We start from the raw sequence: 19,489 nt of genomic DNA, 5'->3' as shown, positions 1-19,489 counted from the left end.
TTTGAGACTGCAAAGGGTTTTCAATGCAGCATTATTCTTACACCAAAGGCTCATGATCATTGGTCCCCAAACACAAACAAACCTTATTTTCTCAACTCACCTGACTTCCAAAATGTGGTCGAGCCAGAAATTCCTGAGCTGTAATCAAATTCTTGGAATAAAAGGTCTCCACCTGATATGGAAACACCCCATTCAAAGGGAAAGGCTATTTGCTTTCTCTAACAACTTGAAAAGTTTGTTTGCACCCACATAAAAGTTAAAGCACATTCCATTTGGTACCTGGAACTCATTCTGATCTCAAATATTTTACATTCAAAGCTGTACACAAAATGTTGCTTAGGAACCTGCCTCTTCTCCTTTCAAAGGAAAAGCGTCAGCAATTTTTATTCTGTCCTCTCCTCTGAACACCCAATATACATTATGTCCATGGACTTCTGGTACCTCACCTGTTATGTCTGGAACCAGAGAGCATCAGGAAACTATTCAACGTCAAAGCCCTATCCTGTTCTTCTCCATATTCACCTGTGTTTGGTTTATGGCAAAAAATATCACCATCGACAACTAAGGCCGGAATTCTCCAACCTTGCCCGTGGCTGGGATTCTCTAGTCCCGCTGCAGTGAATGGAGATTTGGCTGGGGGCTAAATTCTCCATTCTTGCTGGCAGCAGTGGCGGGGCCTATGAGACCGGAGATTTCCGGCCTAAAGCTTCCATTTATATAGCACCTTTAACATGCAAAATTTCCCTATGATGTTTCATAGAATCATACAGTGCAAAAAAGGCCCTTCAGTCCATCGAGTCTGCACCAACAATAACTACCACTAAAGTCGCGCTAATCCCATTTTCCAGTACTTGTCCCATATCCTTGAATGTTATGATGTTTCAAGTGCTCATCCAAATATTTTTTAAAGGTTGTAAGGTTTATGGCCTCCACTACCTTCCCAGGCCCTGCATTCATAGGAGAGTTATGAATCAACATTTGGCAGAGAGCCACACAGGAAGGTATTAGGACAGGGGATCAAAAGTTTGGTAAAAGAGGCAGATTTTCAGGAATGCCTTAGAAGATAGAGAGACAAGTTGAGGGTCAAGGTGGCCTATGGAAGATATCTTTGAAATTAGGCTGAGGCAGTTGAAGGCCATTGCTGGAGCAATGAAAATAGCAACCTTGAAGGAAATATGACTCATCTTTTCCATCCTGAATACTGAGATCAGTTGTCACATCGTCAAACAAAATATTGGCCAGAATTCTCTGGCCCTTCATGCCCTGCCATCGCTGCTAGCGAGGATGGAGAATTTGGCACTTGGCCAAATCCCCATTCACTGTAGCGGGACTGGAGAATCCCGGCTGTGAGCGAGGTCGGAGAATCCAGCCCATTGTGTTTGGCAGGCACCTGAACCATTCAGTAACAAATGTAAGTATATATCAACACAAGTAAAATGTCAACTTAATATACCTTAATATTCAAGAATAAGAAGTACATTTTTGGATTTCTGTTAAAGGTTTCAATGCAGTTTTGATATATTAAAGTGTAATGGGGGTGTCGCAGTTCAGAAGGAAAGGAAAGGAAACTTAAAATGCTTCGCCTTTCTTAACATTCTTCCTACCTGTTTTCCAAATTCTTGACATTTTCGTTCATTATTTTGTGCTGTTCCCTCAGTTGGTGATTCTTGCTAAATAGCTCTTCCAATCTCTGTGCATCACTGTGCAAAACATTATTGTTGCTAGGTCAGATAAGTAAATGAAAAAAATCTGTACATTAAGAGGATGATTTTAGCCAAATGCTTTCGGGACTACAGAGAAAGTCCAAGTTGGGGTCTTGAACTTCATCACAAGTTCTGCCCTCATTTAGTGCAGGCCACCATCTTGGTAAAGGAGTTGTAGCCAGCACCTCTAATGGTTGCCTGGACATCATTATGGGGCTGATTGACAATTAAATTGCCCGCTGGAGCTCATAAAGATGCCATTTGCTGGATAATGCTTCATTTTACAACCTCTCCTAACAACAGCTAATCTCCAGAGGATTTCAAGCATGTCTTTAAGATGTATCACCTTTTACTGATCACTTACTGCTAGAGGTTTGAAGAGGACACATCGGGAGACTTTCTGCAGCACTCTGCCACGACTTCATCAGCGCATTGTCAACATTTATTCAACAAATACTTCGAGGGCCTCATCTAAAAAGAATGGGTACTATGTTGCTCTACCATATTGCAAGCTTCAAAGGGGAAAGGGAATGCTTAGAGTCTGTAGGAGGAAAGGGAGGAGAAGGTAAGGGCATGCAGAGGAGTACCAGCTGCTGCAGGAGAGAGGAACAGGAAGAAGAGGAGAATGAGTTGGCAATTGCTTCTCCCTCTTCTGGACTGCTTCCACCAGGACCTGCTTCCTCCAAAAAACTTCATGCCCTCAGCCATACACAAAGCTACCACTTCATGTCAGTCAGCCCATTACGTATAGTAGATACATAAGGCCCACTTGTTCTATTTCATGAAAACAGAAGCTAGAAGAACGAGAGCAGCAAGTGCATGTGAATACTACCACCTGCAAGTACCCCTCCATTTCACAAGTCAACTTGACTTGGAATCAACACTGGCTCAAAATTCTGGAACTCAACCACAGCATTTGCATCGCTCCTCACACACAGGTGGCACTAGGTAGCTCCACATTTCCACAATGTGCTGTTCTTTATTCATGCAGGGTAGGTCAGAAGTCCTGTCCAACAATAACTTTCACCTGTAAGTTTCATGAGGACAATTATCATACCCTCTGTCCTCGCGGCCATGGCAGTTTTGATTGTGCCACTTCCCAAAGTTTATTTTCAACTGACCAAACAAGAACATCTTGGGCACTTCTAGGAAAACACCAAGCTATTTAGCATCTCCAAACTATCCATACAGTTTTCCAGATTACGGACTTATTTAGCCAGCTCACATGGTGCCTCTAAGAGATTCTGTCTCATTTTGTGCCAAACAAAAAAAAAGCTTTTCCTGAGACTGATTTTCCTCTTCTCCTCACAAGAAGTCTCTGTGCTCTTCATTCTGTCACTGTGTGCTTTCTCTTTTGTATTTGCATCTGAATCCTGATCACTTTCACCCTCTAGCTCCTCTGCTCATAGCTCTCCTTTGTGTCTGCAGCTCTCCTTTGTGTCTGCACAACTTCTTTCTTGCTTCCCTCCTGTTGGTGCTGCTTCAAGGTTATAGGTTTCCAGGTCATGTGGACCATTATTTCTTATTATCCACGAAAATTACAATCTACCCCTCTACAATTGATGCAAACAATCAAACAAACTTTCTTAAAAACAGTTACAGATACCCCAGACCATTTAAAGAAATAACACATTTTCCTTACTATACTGCTTCTGGGTCAAATACATTTAGAGATGCATTGGGACGGTCAAAAACAGCCACTGTGGATTTATCAAAGGAAAGTCATGTTTAATGAAGTTCTTCATACACTCAAACATAGAGGCAGGTTTTACTTTTCTCCACTGGGGAAATAAAGGGTTTTCTCTCCCTCCCTGATCACCCAACAGCAGCACAACAGCCACACACACATTAAGACTCCACTCATAAGCTCTTGCCATGATATGGCGTAGCAAGTGCCCCTTTGCTTGGAGGCTCTGCTGGAGTGAGAGAGAAACAATGGAAAAGATGCACTAACTTCAATAGAATGTGATAACATCCGGGGATGGGGAGGAGGCAGTGGGGGGAGGTGGGGGGTGGGGGTGGGGGGGGTGGGGGTGGGGGGGGGGGGGGCGGGGGGGATGACAGATCATAGCTGTGTGAAGAAAGTTGAAATGTTATTTTTTTACTGCAGCCAAAACGATTAAGGAGTAACCTGATTAAGTGTTCAAGACCAGAAAGGGTAAATAGTAGTGGATTGTTTTTGGGATAGTAACAAGAGAGAACATATTTAAGATAATAATGCAAATCATTGTATAGTGTGAAGAAAGAAAAATGCAATCAAAAGCATGTACTCACAGACATCGCTCCATGTTTATTTCAGTTAACTTTGCGTACAATCCTAAACAGTGAAGGTAAAAGGTTAACCAGGAGAAAAGAAAACTTTAAAGACAATCTAATCACTATTTGCATTCTCACAAAGCTTTCCTGAGAGGATGTGAGTGCTCTGTGTTAGAATAAATTTTGCAAATACGCACACTTGTCAAATACGTCAAGTGAAGATAAAAGATAACCTTACCATTACATTTCATATTTAACAGTGACTGTTTAAATTAAATACACTTACAATGTAAAGGAGTGCGTAGAACTGCTAATGCTTTTTACAATTGCTGTACCTTGCACTTCTTGGTCATGCAGTTCCTTGAGCTTTGCCCAGACATCTGTAAAGTTGTCCATAGTCATTTCTCCCTCTCGGGAAGTGATTAGGTTGAGCGTCGACTGCAGCTGCATAGGCACACACACGCAAATAAACTTTAACCAAAATAACAACTTTATTGTTCCTGCAATTACAACCTTCAACGGAATAAAACATCTCATGCTGCTTCATCGGAGTGTAATCAGACAAACGTTTTCAAAGATTCAAAGAAGACGATCAAAACCTTGGTCAAAGAGGCAGGTTTTAAGGAGTGGCTTAAAGGAGAAAAGAGAGAGGGAGAGGGAGAGACCATGAGGGAGGGAATTATAGTGCTTTGGATCGTGATGCTGAAAGCATGCGCACCATGTAAAGTAAAGTCTATTTATTAATCACAAGTAAGGCTTACATTAACACTGCAATGAAAGTACTGTGAAATTCCTCTAGTCGCCACACTTCGGCGCCTGTTTGGGTCAATGCACCTAACCAGCACGTCTTTCAGAATGTGGGAGGAAACCAGAGCACCCGGAGGAAACCCACGCAGACACGGGGAGAACGTGCAGACTCCACACAGACAGTGACCCAAGCCGGGAATCAAATCTGGGTCCCTGGCGCTGTGAAGCAGCAGTGCTAACCATTGTGCTATCGTGCCGTCCAATGTGGGGCAAAGAAAATTGCTGATATACAGAAGGTCAGAATTGGAGAAATGCACAGTTCTCCAGTGGTTGTAGCGTTGTGGAAAATTACAGATAGAGAGAAGAGGAACTTGAACAGGAGGATGAGAATTTTTAAAAAAGGAGTCATTCGTGGGTCAGCAACCAGTATAGATCAGCAGGCATAAAAGTAATGGATGGACGGGAATTTGTATGAGTTAGGATAATGGCAGCAGTGTTTTGGATGATCTTAAGTTTATGGCAGTTGGGAGATTGGCCAAGAGAGTTTTAGGATCATTGAGTTTAGAGGTAAAGATGAAGGTTTTGGTAGTGATCAGGCTGAAGCAGGGGTAGAAATAAGTATGGATGTGTAAATAGGTTGTCTTGGCGATGGAGAGGATATGGGTTTGAGAGCGCAGCTCAGGATCAAATTGGGTGTCAATACCATGACAGATAATGGGTGGAATTTTCCCGTCCTGCCCAGCACAGGAATCATAGCGGGCGGGACAGAAAATTCAGCGGACCATGCAAAGGTCCGTTGACCTTGGGTGGGAATTTCCGATCTTGGGGTAAACGTGGCAGGAAAATCCCGCCCAATGTCTATGGTAGCATTCTAAGGATGAAAGCCACGCATTCCTACAACAATGGGTGAGCAAAAATAAAAATAACTTTATTTCATTGGATTTAATTCCCTCTATAATCTGCCACATTTACAAAAAATCCTGCCTGTGCTTTTTTCAACTGCAGCCATTACTATGTTTATTGATTAAAATTTGTATTAAAATTACTGGCAGAAACTTAGATAGTTATTTTGACAGATATAAAAATAAGCTTAATGTCACATGTGTCAACTAAAAATACAGTTTTTGGATTTCCGTCATGAAGATACCTAAATAATTACTCCAGTGGGATGGCGAAGGTTATGTCAGAGTGTTTGTTGGAAAATTAATGCGTGGAGCTCCTAAGGGCTGCAGCTGTGATACAAGCAGGCTTATTATATGTTGCCTATCAGGGAGGGAATTACAATGTTTAGGACCATGATGCTGAAAGCATACCATAAGACCATAAGACATAGGAGCAGAATTAGGCCACTTGGCCCAGCGAGCCTGCTCCGCCATTCAATCATGGCTGATTTTTTTCTCATTCCCATTCTCCTGCCTTTTCCCCTTAACCCCTGATCCCCTTATCAATCAAAAACCTATCTATCTCTGTCTTAAAGACATTCAATGACTTGGCCTCCACAGCCTTCTGCGGCAAAGAGTTCCACAGATTCACCGCTCTCTGACTGAATAAATTCCTCCTCATCTCTGTTTTAAAGGATCGTCCCTTTACCCTGAGGTTGTGCCCTCTGGTTCTAGTTTTTTGTACTAGTGGAAACATCCTCTCCATGTCCACTCTTTCCAGGCCTCGCAGTATCCTGTAAGTTTCAATAAGATCCCCCCTCATCCTTCTAAACTCCAACGGGTATAGACCCAGAGTCCTCAACCGTTCCTCACACATCAATGATGATGAACAAAAGGTCAGAGTTAGAGGAATGCAGAGTTCCCCTGTGGTTGTAGCATCGCTGGATGTTACAATTATGGAGACAAGGAATTTGAACCAATATGGGTCAGCAGGCACAGAGGTGATGGGTAGATGGGAGTTTGTGTGAGTTAGGATATTGAAAAAAAAGCACAGGTAGGAATTTATGTAAACGTGGTGGCTCACGGACAGAATTAAATACACTGAAATAAAACTATTTTTGTCTAAATTGTGGGTCTGGTACTATAGAGATCACACCTATAGTTACAAAAAAGTCATTGATCAGAAAGTCTTGCAAGTGCAATTAGCTGATGAAGATTGGACAGCAAGCCATTCTCATCCACAGGAGAATTGCACACTCTGTTTGATGTAATGCAGCATCCAACAATTAAAGGGGAAGAGAGCTGTTTTGGGCAAGAGATGCAGGAAGGATGTGGGGGGAAAACCTTTTGAGGCAGTGAATGAGGCTGACCTGAACCTCGCTACCTGTGAAGCTGGTGGAAGCAGGGAAGGTGAATTATTTTTGAAGGCAATTCGATGGACATTTGAGGAAAGTAAACTTGTAGGGCTATGGGGATGGGATGAGGAATGAGACTTTACACAGAACCAGCATGGGTCCAACGGGCCGAAAGGCATCCTTCTGTGAATTACTGACCCTACGGGGGTGATCTTACCGCTTGTCATGCCGGTTGATTGGCATAGTGAGCCGGTAAAGTCGTGAGAGAGGTGAAAAACCAGGTTCGTGCCCTGTTTCTCGCCTCTTGTGATCTTACCAGCCCTGAATTGCCGGAGTATGAATGCCAGCGATGATCGGCAGGGTGGGGGTGGGGGGATTTCAGAGGTCATGCACATGCGCAATATCGCCCTCTAGCAGCCGGCTTCCAGGTGTGAATAGACTGCCCATGGCCCCGACCGGCGTGAATCACACTTTGCCTCATTTTGTTCTCTAAGTGGCATAGGATAGCGTCTAAGAGCTCGCTGAAAAAAAATGGGTGCGATTTTCTCCCGCTTTCTCGCTCGTTCGGCACTTAGAAGATCACCCTCTACATCTCTGTAAGACAAAACTAAAAAAGCTGCTGGAGCTTTTTCAGGATAAGGCTGGTTAGGTTGGTTAGCAAAGTATGCAAGCCACAAAGAAATGCCTCTCAACCTGTCACGCAAGTTAGTCCACAAGAGAGCTGCATGACGCAAAAGCTAGGATTCATTTGGGAACTTGAAATGTCAATTTTATGCTCTTTAACATTTTGAAAAATACTTCTCTGCTTTCGGGAAAGGTAACAGCTAAAAGGAAGTGACAAAAGTGACTAGTCGAGACGGCTAGAATACAAGAGTAGGGATGTACTTCTGAGGCTGTATAAGGGTCTGGTCAGACCCCATTTGGAGTATTGTGAGCAGTTTTGGGCCCCATATCTAAGGAAGGATGCGCTGGCCTTGGAAAGGGTCCAGAGGAGGTTCACAAGAATGATCCCCGGAATGAGGAGCTTGTCGTATGAGGAACAGTTGAGGACTCTGGGTCTGTACTCGTTGGACTTTAGAAAGATGAGGAGGGATCTTATTGTAACTTACAGGGTACTGCGAGGCCTGGATAGAGTGGATGTGGAGAGGATGTTTCCACTAGTAGGAAAAACTAGAACCAGAGGGCACAATCTCAGGCTAAAGGGACGATCCTTTAAAACTGAGATGAGGAGGAAATTCCTCAGCCAGGTGAATCTGTGGAACTCTTTGCCACAGAAGGCTGTGGAGGCCAGGTCATTGAGTGTCTTTAAGACAGAGATAGACAGGTTCTTGATTAATAAGGGGGTCAGGGGTTATGGGAAAAAGGCAGGAGAATGGGGATGAGAAAACAATCAGCCATGATTGAATGGCGGAGCAGGCCTGATGGGCCGAATGGCCTAATTCTGCTCCTATGTCTTATGGTCTAAAATAAATGGGAGGGGAGCCCTGTACACGTAAAGCCTGACTCACTCTGATGTTAAAGGACTGTGGGTGAGTTGGCCAGGATGAAGCCTGTGGGCTTTCTGATGATAACAATCAGCACCAGCCTATCTGGTCTTCTTCCATACTTTGTGCATTCACATGTACTTATGTATACCATGGTGGCACCTTCTGTCTCAGCATGGTTTGAAGGGGATAACAGACAGAATTTTAACATTTGTTCTCCTGTTTCTGATAGCCCAGAAGTCAGCCCTATTTGTCCCACATGGTGAAAAGCCAAAGCACCCCTTTTCAAGCACTCCATCTGTAGCAAGCAGCAGCAGAGGCACTGTTGGGCTTAGATAGCTAGCTTAAGGTAGACTCGGTGAATCACAATGCTTAAGTGAACTCGAGCATGTGGTGATTGCAGTTGAGAAGAAGGAACATGTTGGGTGGAGGTTACAGGAGATGTGTGGTATGTGACTCACCAGGCCTGCATTTAACGTAGTCTTCGCAGCAATTCTTTCTGATATTAATGGACAGAATGGCACCTCTGTGAAAGGTATGGCCATGACTGTGGAGGTGCCATGTGTGTACCATGCATGACCACTTACCCAGAATATAGTCGAGCATGGAAGGTATGACTCATCGATTAAAATGCATGGGATTGGGGGAAGTATTTTGAGATGGATAGAAAACTGGTTGGCAGAAAGAAAACGAAGAGTAGGAATTAATGGGTGCTTTTCAAATTGGCAGGCAGTAACTAGTGGGGTGCCACAGGGACCCCAGCTACTCACAATATATATTAGTGATTTGGATGAGGGCACAAAATGTAACATCTCAAAGTTTGCAGATGATACCAAGTTGGGTGGGAGGATGAACTGTGACGAGGATGCAGAGATCCTTCAGAATGATCAGGACAGGTTGGCTGAGTGGGCTAATCAATGGCAGATGCAGTATAATTTGGATAAGTGTGAGGTTATTCACTTTGGAAGCAAAAACAAGAAGGCAGATTACTACCTGAATAGTTGTAAATTGGGAGAGGGGAGTGTGCAGCAGGACCTGGGTGGGGCTGGATATAGCACTTGGGGCAAATGGGATCAAAGGTTATGGGGAAAAAGCAGGATTAGGCTATTGAGTTGGATGGTCAGCCATGATCTTAATGAATGGTGGAGCAGGCTCGAAGGGCCAATTGCCTCCTCCTGTTCCTATCTTCTATGTTTCTATCCTTGGGTAAAAAAGATTGTGGGGTCAAGTCCTTATCCTGCAACCTGAGTACAAAATCTAGGTTGACACTTCAGTGCAGTACGGAATGGCTGCTGCACTGTCAGAGATGCCATTTTTTAGATAAAATGTTGAACCATCTTTCTCACATGTGGGAGTAAAAGATATTAGTGTGTTATTGTTATATATTTAAAAGGGTTGCAGGTTGCTTTAAAAGCCGAACGTATGGTTTGATGGTGGTGTTTTAAGAGTATCTGTCGAGATTGCTGTTTTACTTTCAGTTTTGTATTCTGTGCAGAGTAGAGAACATCTCTTTCAATAAAACCTGTTGTGTGTTATAGAATTCCTATAGTGCAGAAGGAGACCATTTAGCCCATTGAGTCTGCCCCAAACTCAATCCCATTCAGGCCCTATTCCTGTAACCCTTCATATTTACCCTGCTAATCCCCCTGACACTAGGGTTAATTTAGCATGGCCAATCAACTTAACCCGCACATCTTTGGACTGTGGGAGGAAACCCATGCAGACACAGAGGGGATGTGCAAACACCACACAGACAGTGACCTGAGGCTGGAATTGAACTCGGGTCCCTGGCGGTGTGAGGCAGCAGTGCTAACCATTGTGCCACCGTGCCGCCCGTGTTAGTTTTAATCTAGGTGTGCAAACCAAATCTTTTCTTTCAGTGTAAAACCCACAAACCCTAACATAGTTTGGACATTACAGAAGGAAAATTGGCGATGAGACAGAACTTTGTTCCATCGAGAAAAGGTCCTAAGGGAAAAACATTGTAGGTTCTCACACTTCGAATATTAGAAGGCTGGAGAGAAGCAACAACAGGATTGACGATCAAAGTGCCAGTGCCTGGAAGACCAAGTAAGAAAAAAAACTCCATGTGGATTTAAAAGAGGGGTTATTTTTCTGATCAGCAAAGGGTGAGATTCCATACAGTAGCTGGCATACTTGAAAAGAATGGATGCTTTGCTGGGGCCATTTGGAAAAAAAAATACATTAAGTCAATACTCTCCAGGGTAAAAAGGGGAGTACTTGGAAGACAGTAAAAATAAACTGAGTAGCCTCAAGTCGCATGTGCCTACAAGAGAAATGGTGGGTCAATTAGGATCCATGGATAGTTTCAATGAAAAAAATGAATCATGGAGTTCCCATGTTGAGCTTTTTCAGTACTTTGTACAAGCGAATGAGATTGCAAACGAGTTGTTTGTACCAGTTTTTCTCAGTACAATAGGATGCAAAACCATTACTTTGTTCTGGAACTTGGTTCATTCAGCGCCAGGAACCAAAACCAAAACTCATGATGACTTGGCAAAGATCCTTATAGAGCATTACTCTCCAAAGCCACTGATCATCATGGAACAGTTCAGGTTCCACTGAAGGAATGAAGAAGAACATGAAAGCATTCCTCAATTTGTGGCAACCTTAAAAATGCTGGCACAACATTGTGTGTTTGGCAAGTCATCAGAAGATTCTCTTTGAGGTTGTCTCGTTTGTGATCTCCAAAATGAAGCTATCCAAAGAAGATTGATTACTGTACATATTTTTGACTTTAAAGACAGCAGTAGAAATTGCAATGTCAATGGAGTTGGCTGCTAAAGAGGCTTCATAATTTGGTGCAGGAATAAAGATCCTCAAGTTGGGAACTGCCCATAAAAAATCAAAACAGCAACATCATGTCACAGATGTGCCAAAATGGGCCATTCAGCAAGTGAATGCTGGAGCAAGGGTAGTCAATGCAATAATTGTAGCAAAATGGATCACATTGCAAAAGCTTGTTGGGCTAGACCAACTTCCCCTGAGCAGAATATTCAAAAGAAGAATCTGGGTACCTTCAAGAAGAAGAAGAAGTTGCATTCTATAAAAATAATAAAATTAAAATAAAAGAATTATGACTGTGAAGAAGAGAATGTCCAGTAATATGATGACGAGCTCCAACTGAACGCCTTATAGATGCAGTGTGAATCATATAGATGCTGGATAATTATGAAGTTAAGTGGACAATATATTAGGATGGAGGTTGATATTGGTGCTGTTGTATCTTTAATTCCTGAGACTGCTTATCAACAAAAGCTGAAGAATCTTCCTCTAAAACCAGCTGATGTGATTTTAAAAACATACATGGAAGATATCATGCCATTAAAAGGTTATATCATAGTCAATGTGGAGTTGTCCCTCCATGTGGTCCATGGTAATTTTCCAGCTCTCTTTGGGAGATCATGGTTAGAGAAGATTAAGCTTAACTGGAGTGCTCTCAACAAATTGGTCGATGCCAAAACAAACCTACAGCACATTCTGGATAGATACAAGAGTGTACTCGAAGAGACATTTGGCTGAATGAAGGACATTCAAGCCTCATAGTCAACCAAAAAGTCTCAACACAAGATTATCATAGAATCATAGAAACCATACAGTGCAGAAGAAGGCCATTCGGCCCATCGAGTCTGCACCGACCACAATCCCACCCAGGCCCTACCCCCACTTATTTACCCGCTAATACCTCTAACCTACGCATCTCAGGACTCTAAGGGGCAATTTTTAACCTGGCCAATCAACCTAACCCACACATCTTTGGACTGTGGGAGGAAACCGGAGCACCCGGAGGAAACCCACGCAGACACGAGGAGAATGTGCAAACTCCACACAGACAGTGACCCGAGCCGGGAATCGAACCTGGGACCCTGGAGCTGTGAAGCAGCAGTGCTAACCACTGTGCTACCGTGCCGCCCGATTGGTGCTACATGCAATTCGTTCCAAGGGTGAAGAAGAATTAGTAAGACTTGTTAACACTGGTGTGTTAGAGCTGGTTACAATGAGTGATTGGGCTACCCCCATCATACCTGTCATGAAGCCAAATGGTTCAATTGGTATTTGTGGTGATTTTAAAACAACCATAAATCTAGTGGAATTTCAGTTGGTTGAGGAGGGACTCACAGTTAGAGCCAGTGAGTGAAGAAGAGCAGTCGCACTAGTAATCTAGTCTTACCTTGTTGTACCCATATATATTTATTCTGTTGGTAATAAAGCATTTATTGTTAAAGCTGCATTGAGCCACCCTCAATTTATTACAATTATCATGTTGTGTGAATAGCTTTTTGGCATCTTATAGAAACACTACTCACAAGACGACCCAAAATTCACCTGCACTACTACTCTTAATGAGGAAGTTCAGAACTACATTTGATTTGTTATTACCTCCAGAAACTTCAGAGACAGCAGAGCATCAACTCAATCTCAAGGTGCTAGATGAGAAGTGAGGGTAAAACAATGCTCATTTCAACAAGGAGATTGAGTGTTAGTGTATAATTGTACCACGAGTGAGAAGTGCGTACCAGTCTTAATTTTAGCAAAAACAGATCCTATTTCTTACACGGTTCAAATTGAAGATGAACTAGTTTGCCGATGCCACAGAATCCATAGAATACCTACAATGCAGAAGGAGGCCATTCGGCCCATCAAGTCTACACCGACCACAATCCCACCCAGGCCCTATTCACGTAACCCCACATATTTACCCTGCTAATCCCTTAACACTAGGGTCAATTTAGCATGGCCAATCAATCTAACCCGCACATCTTTGTTTTAATCCATGCTGACCAAATGTTGTCATCTTGAAATAATTTCTCAGAAGCATCTCCAGAAGTACAAACTTCTTTAGTTCCTAGTGTTGTGAATACTACTACGGAAGATTTAACTCAATCTGAGTTGTATGATGATTGTGTCTTTGCTACTATATCATGTGAGGATGATGCCGAATTAGTTCCAAGAGCAGAAGTGTCTACTGCAGTTCCAAATCACACTTCTAGTTTCAGGACAGCCAAATTCCAGAATGTCGTACACAACCAAAGAAGAATAGACAGCCTCCAGATTGGCTTTCTTACTGACTGTGTATAATGATCAATGGAGTATAATAATGTGTCTAGGGTATTATTGATCCTATATATAACATCATAGTAATTTGTTGTCATGACCACAGAAGTAAAGGGGAGGGATGTTGTATATTTGCAGATTGCTTTAGGAGCTGATAACTGATTTGGAGGTGATGCCATTTGAGTATTTCACAGGCTCCTGCTTTAAGTTTCAGTTTATACTCTGTAAAGACAAGATCTCCTGGAATAAATCTGTTGCTGTTACTTTGAATCCATTTTTTCAAACCACATCTTTTCTTTTTGTCAAACCAACCTCTAACATACTTGGGACATTATACTCCCTCAGCCTCTCAAGAGTTTGGTCTGACCATCAGCATCATGAAACTAACTGTCACGATCCATAGAGCCATCTATATTAGGATTGACAATGTGACGCTGGAGGTTGTTGGTATCTAGTCTCCACAATCACCAACAATCTGTCACTTAAAGCTGAAGTCAAAACACACATCACAAAAGCTGCAGCTGTTATGTCCAAGCCGAGTAAGACAGTGTAGAACAACAGCAACCTGACTGAGAACACTAAACCACGAGGCTATCAAGGCATTATCCTCAACACACTCTTCTGTAGCGCTAAGACCAGGGCAATATATGCTAAGCAGGAGAAAATGCTGAACAGTTTCCACTCCACTGTCCTGGAGGCATCCTCGACATCTCTTGGCAGGACTAGGTCACCAACTCTCCTTGTCTGAAAGTCATGGGGCTGGCAGTCCTCCAGACAGCCACGCTTCCTATGCTAACCTGTACAGTATTGGTAAACCAGTTAGGTATAGTATCAACATGCCTCATCTAGTATCCAAGCACTCGTACTTCTAGCGGGAATAGCTAGGTCGTGAAATTGATGGACAATCCTGACTTTTTTTTCCCCTGCCCTATCCCAGAGACATTGAGAAATTTGTATCATTCCCACTGCTGCACTGACTGGCATTTGTAAATTTACATGGACCAATGGTTGAGGTACAGAGAGGGCAGTGCTAAATCACATGGTGCATTTCCAGTCTAGATATTTGGAATCTTGCCCACAGGTGTAATTCTGCTTATAAAATTACTTTATCGCGATCATATCTCACATGATTCTTTCAAAGGGTCGTTTTGGACAGAATCAAAGAACACGTAGCTTTACTTTGAGATATATTAAAATGATATCAAATCTTTTAAGTGATATGCTATCTCAGTACATTTCCATACATTGTGAAATAAACTAAATATACCGTGGGTTTGATTCAATCATTTTTGTGACAATGCCAAGCATATCTCGAAGCTTGATAACTGGCGCCAAGAAATATCCAGTGCCGTCATGGATTTCTATATGGAATGATATGCCCCTGGCTGCTACCTTGCAGGAGGAGAGGGGGAAACACATTGGAGGACCAGCAGCCTCACCACTTACCATAGCCAAACGTAAAGGCACCGTGCTCAATCCAGAACAAAAATACCTCCCGGCAAAAAACTTGTCATTTCAAAGGAAATCATTTACTTGTGCCCTGCATTGAACCAGACAATTCTACACCAACATGCTCTAGGTTGTTCGCGTTTGTTGGTTTAGGCATTGAAAATTGCCTAAACATGACTTGCAAAGCGCACTGTGAACCTGACCCTGATGCGAAAGGGTTAAAATGGCTTGCAAGGCCACACATGGGATGGGTGTGCAGTTTGTGAGCCATGAAAGTACACAGGCTGGGTTTTCTGGTTCCAGATGGAGACTCAATCCCAAAAAGCTGGTCAACAAATCAATCCAGGAGCAAGTGGGGACTTTATTTTTTTCTGTCCAAAGATGTGCAGGTTAGGTTGATTGATTTTGATTTGATTTTTGATTTGATTTGATTTATTATTGTCACATATATTAACATACAGTGAATAGTATTGTTTCTTGCACGCTATACAGACAAAACATACCGTTCATAGAGAAGGAAAGGAGAGAGTGCAGGATGTAGTGTTACAGTCATGGCTAGGATGTTGTGAAAGATCAACTTAATGCAAGGTAAGTCCATTCAAAAGTCTGACAGCAGCAGGGAAGAAGCTGTTCTTGAGTCGGTTGGTACGTGACCTCAGACTTTTGTATCTTTTTCCCGAAGGAAGAAGGTGGAAGAGAGAATGTCCGGGGTGCGTGGGGTCCTTAATTATGCTGGCTGCTTTGTCGAGGCAGCGGGAAGTGTAGACAGAGTCAATGGATGGGAGGCTGGTTTGCGTGATGGATTGGGCTACATTCACGACCTTTTGTAGTTACTTGCGGTCTTGGGCAGAGCAGGAGCCATACCAAACTGTGATACAACCAGAAAGAATGCATTCTATGGTGCATCTGTAAAAGTTGGTGAGAGTCGTAGCTGACCTGCCAAATTTCCTTAGTCTTCTGAGAAAGTAGAGGCGTTGGTGGGCTTTCTTACCTATAGTGTCAGCATGGGGGGACCAGGACAGGTTGTTGGTGATCTGTTCACCTAAAACCTTGAAGCTCTCCATCATTTCTACTTCATCCCCATTGATGTAGGCAGGGGCATGTTCTCCTTTACGCTTCCTGAAGTCAATGACAATCTCCTTTGTTTTGTTGACATTGAGGGAGAGATTATTGTTGCTAAATTGCCCCTTAGTGTCCCAAGATGTGTGGGTTAGGGGGATTAGCGACGTAAATACGTGGGGTTACAGGGATAGAGACTAGGTGGGTTTGTTGTCAGTGATGCTCGATGGGCCGAATGGCCTCCTTCTATGGTTTCTAATTCAAAACTTCAAATTCTAGATTTTTTTCATTTTAATAGCATTGTGTGTATTTAAATCACTCTAGATTATTGCACTAGATATTGAAAGCAGTGTATTCTTCCAGTTTGACTGTACAGGCAACAGTTTTCCCACTGCTTGGGATCTTTAATGTAATAATGATTAACTTACCTTTGCAGGATAGAGTTCCATAATCAATCACTGAAATAAAAACATGTCTAACTTATACAGTTTCTATTAAAACTGAAATAGCCGATCTTCTTTGTGTTTCAAACCCTGTCAATAAAAGAATTCTGGGAGGGATTTTATTGGTTTCCCACTTGGGGACTCGGGCTTGCCCATGTATCACAACTCCCTTGAGAGACAGTGAATTGTGTCTACTTACTGAAGGGGTTTGACTCCACTGAAGCTGTGGAATGGGTTTAAACTGTCCACACTGGAGCCACAAGGGTGCATGCAAGTGGGCTCCCTGCACCCTTATCCCCATCCTGGAAATTGCTGGAAATGGGAGCCGGGATCCTGGAACCAGATCATACCCGCCATTTTTTGAAGAGTTTCCATGTCATCCCTGAGTTGTCAACAATCTGGGCAACGATCTGGGAGCGCTATTTTCAAAGTGCCCAAACACAAATTTGCCCCCTGAGATAAACTGAGTTAAAATTCTGGCCAAGTCTCTGAAATATCTGCATAAATTTAATTTAGTATAACAACACCAACAATTTATATTTATATAGCATCTTTAATGTATAAAATTCACAGCAACGTTATGAAGCAGAATTAGACGCTTAAGTCACTTAAGACCATTTTAGGGCAGGTGGCAGAAAGTTTGGCGGGAGAGTTAAGTTTTAAGCAGCGTCTTAAAGAAAAAAAGGAAGTTAGTGAGTTGAAGAGGTTTCATGATGGAATTCCAGAGCTTAGGATTTAGGCAGCTGAAGGTATGCATGACTAGCAATGGTCGAACAACTCAAAGTGGGGGTGCACAAGAGACCAGAAATAGATGAATGTCGATATCTCAGAGGTTTGTGGCATTGGAAAAGATTGCAAAGCTAGGCAGGGGAGAAGCCATGGTGGGATTTGAAAGCAAGAGTGGATATTTTAAAATCACAATGTTTCTTGATGAGGAGCCCAACGTAGGTCAGCTAGCAGAGGTGTGATAGGTGAACAAGACTTTGTATGAGTTAAGATAGCAGTTTTGGATGTCAATTTTACCAGGAGTGTGTTGGAATAGTAAAGTCTAGAGGCAACAAAAGCATGAATGAGTATATTAAAATAATAGACTGGAGTATAACTCTGCATTGGGAAACAGGCCACACATCTTCTCTAGAATTCAGTCAAATGCTATTGAATGCATGATAATGTAACTGTTATTAAATCATTTTTGCAAACAGTCTTCCATACAGATAACAATCATGTCAATTTTGGATTCTGTTTGGTTGCATCTTTGGGCTTCAGAATTGACTTTCGCAGCCAAATTTATCCAACCAACATTGCTGTTAGCTTGGGTACTTCCTAAAGCAGAGTACATCGACCTATGAAATCACTTCCAGTGCATCCTTTAGAAACATAGAAACTAAGAGCAGGAGGAGGCCATTTGGCCCTTCTAGCCTGCTCCACCATTCATTATGATCGTGGCTGATCATGCAAGTCATTAGCCAGATCCTGCTTTCCCCCCGCAGATCCTCTGATCCCCTTCGCCTCAAGTGCTGTATCTAACTGCTTCTTTATTTTGGCCTCAACTACTTTCTGTGGCAATAAATTCCGCAGGCTGACCACTCTCTGGGTGAAGAAATGTCTCCTCATCTCTGTCCTAAATGGCCTACTTTGCATCCTCAGACTCTGCCCCCTGGTTCTGGACACCCCCACCATCGGGAACATCCTTCTAGTATCTACAAACAAAGAATGGCAGTTGCTTAAAGATTACAAAAGCCTCTGGAAAAAACGTATCAGCCATAATATTGCACATATTGAAGTGACAAAACTGCTTTGATGAGATGCTCTGATTGAATAATAAGTTGTTGAGCAAATGAGTGCTACAAAGATTGCCTCAGAGTTGTTGAGAGTGAGGAATAATTTGAGGACAGATACTTTCTCATGTCTTGTGAGGAAAATTGGAAGTCAGGTTTCCCCGTGAAAGAATAACACACCTAGCGATAAGTACAGTCCCACCTTACGACTTACTCAGCCAGGCAAAATCGAAAGTGCGTGGGGCAAAGATAGTCTGGGAATGGAATAGCCACCTTCTTAAAAAAGGAAGGGACAACAATGCTTTAGTTCATTTGAAAGCATCTAACCCATTATGGCTGGATGAAAGTTCCATGGCGGTCGAGTGATGAAGCCATACAGACCAAGACCGGTGTCAATGCCCAGTAGAATATTGGTCAATCTGACTAAGGAAGGGCATGTACACTGCGCACAGTGGTTAGCACTGCTGCCTCACAGTGACAGGGATCTGGGTTTGATTCCCGGCTTGGGTTACTGTCTGTGCGGAGTCTGCATGTTCTCCCTGTTTCTGTGTGGGTTTTTTCCGGATTCCTTCTACGGTCTGAAAGATGTGCAGGTTAGCTGGATTGGCTATGCTAAATTGCCCTTTCGTGTCAGGGGGACTAGCTAAAGTAAATACATGGGGTTATGGGGATAGTGCCAGGGTGGGTTTGTGGTTGGTGCAGACTCAATGGGCCGAATGGCCTCCTTCTGCGCTATAGGGATTCTATGGTTCCATGAATTGCAGAGTGCAAACTTGAACTATTGTTCTTTCACTAACAATAATCAAAAAATTTTCTGTATCATCATTATAGTACCATTGCCCATTGAATTATAAATCAATAATCCAAGGAGATTTATTCATTATTTTCTACATTCTTGTCCTCAATATCCAATGGCTACAAAGGTGGAAATAATTCAGCCATAGATCTTGTCAATCCTGATTTCTAGCTTATTTGACATGAGATTTACTTGAGCACTACAGTAATTGTTCCTCATCCAGTTTTCTCACAGAAGATTTGGCCAAGTCTTGAGTGAAACCTAAGGCAGATGACAAACCACAAACAGCCATGATCTTATTGAATGGCGGAGCAGGCTTGAGGGGCTGAATGGCCTACCTCTGCTCCTATTTTGTATGTTTGTATTTGAGAAAGCCTTACAATGAATGCCTGCATAAACTGACCTTTGAATGTGTTTTTAATAAGGCCACAATAAGGCCAGAACATTTTATAATCCTTGTTT

The 19,489-nt window shown here is 42.7% G+C and overlaps 1 protein-coding gene across 1 annotated transcript in view; it reads right to left on the bottom strand.

Moving 5' to 3' along the window:
• Positions 1-19,489, bottom strand: part of rbbp8l (retinoblastoma binding protein 8-like) — a 121,722-nt gene that overhangs the window by 75,004 nt on the left and 27,229 nt on the right. The window contains exons 2-4 of the mRNA XM_078236715.1: positions 4,295-4,403; positions 3,978-4,020; positions 1,605-1,700 (exon numbers count right to left, since the gene is read on the bottom strand). Coding sequence (XP_078092841.1) covers positions 1,605-1,700; positions 3,978-4,020; positions 4,295-4,361 — 206 coding nt within the window. The 5' untranslated portion in view covers positions 4,362-4,403. The remainder of the gene's footprint in view (positions 1-1,604; positions 1,701-3,977; positions 4,021-4,294; positions 4,404-19,489) is intronic.

The sequence above is a fragment of the Mustelus asterias genome, chromosome 20, assembly GCF_964213995.1.
Source record: "Mustelus asterias chromosome 20, sMusAst1.hap1.1, whole genome shotgun sequence".
NCBI classification, from domain to species: domain Eukaryota; kingdom Metazoa; phylum Chordata; class Chondrichthyes; order Carcharhiniformes; family Triakidae; genus Mustelus; species Mustelus asterias.
This window is presented reverse-complemented; position numbering and strand designations above follow the sequence as displayed.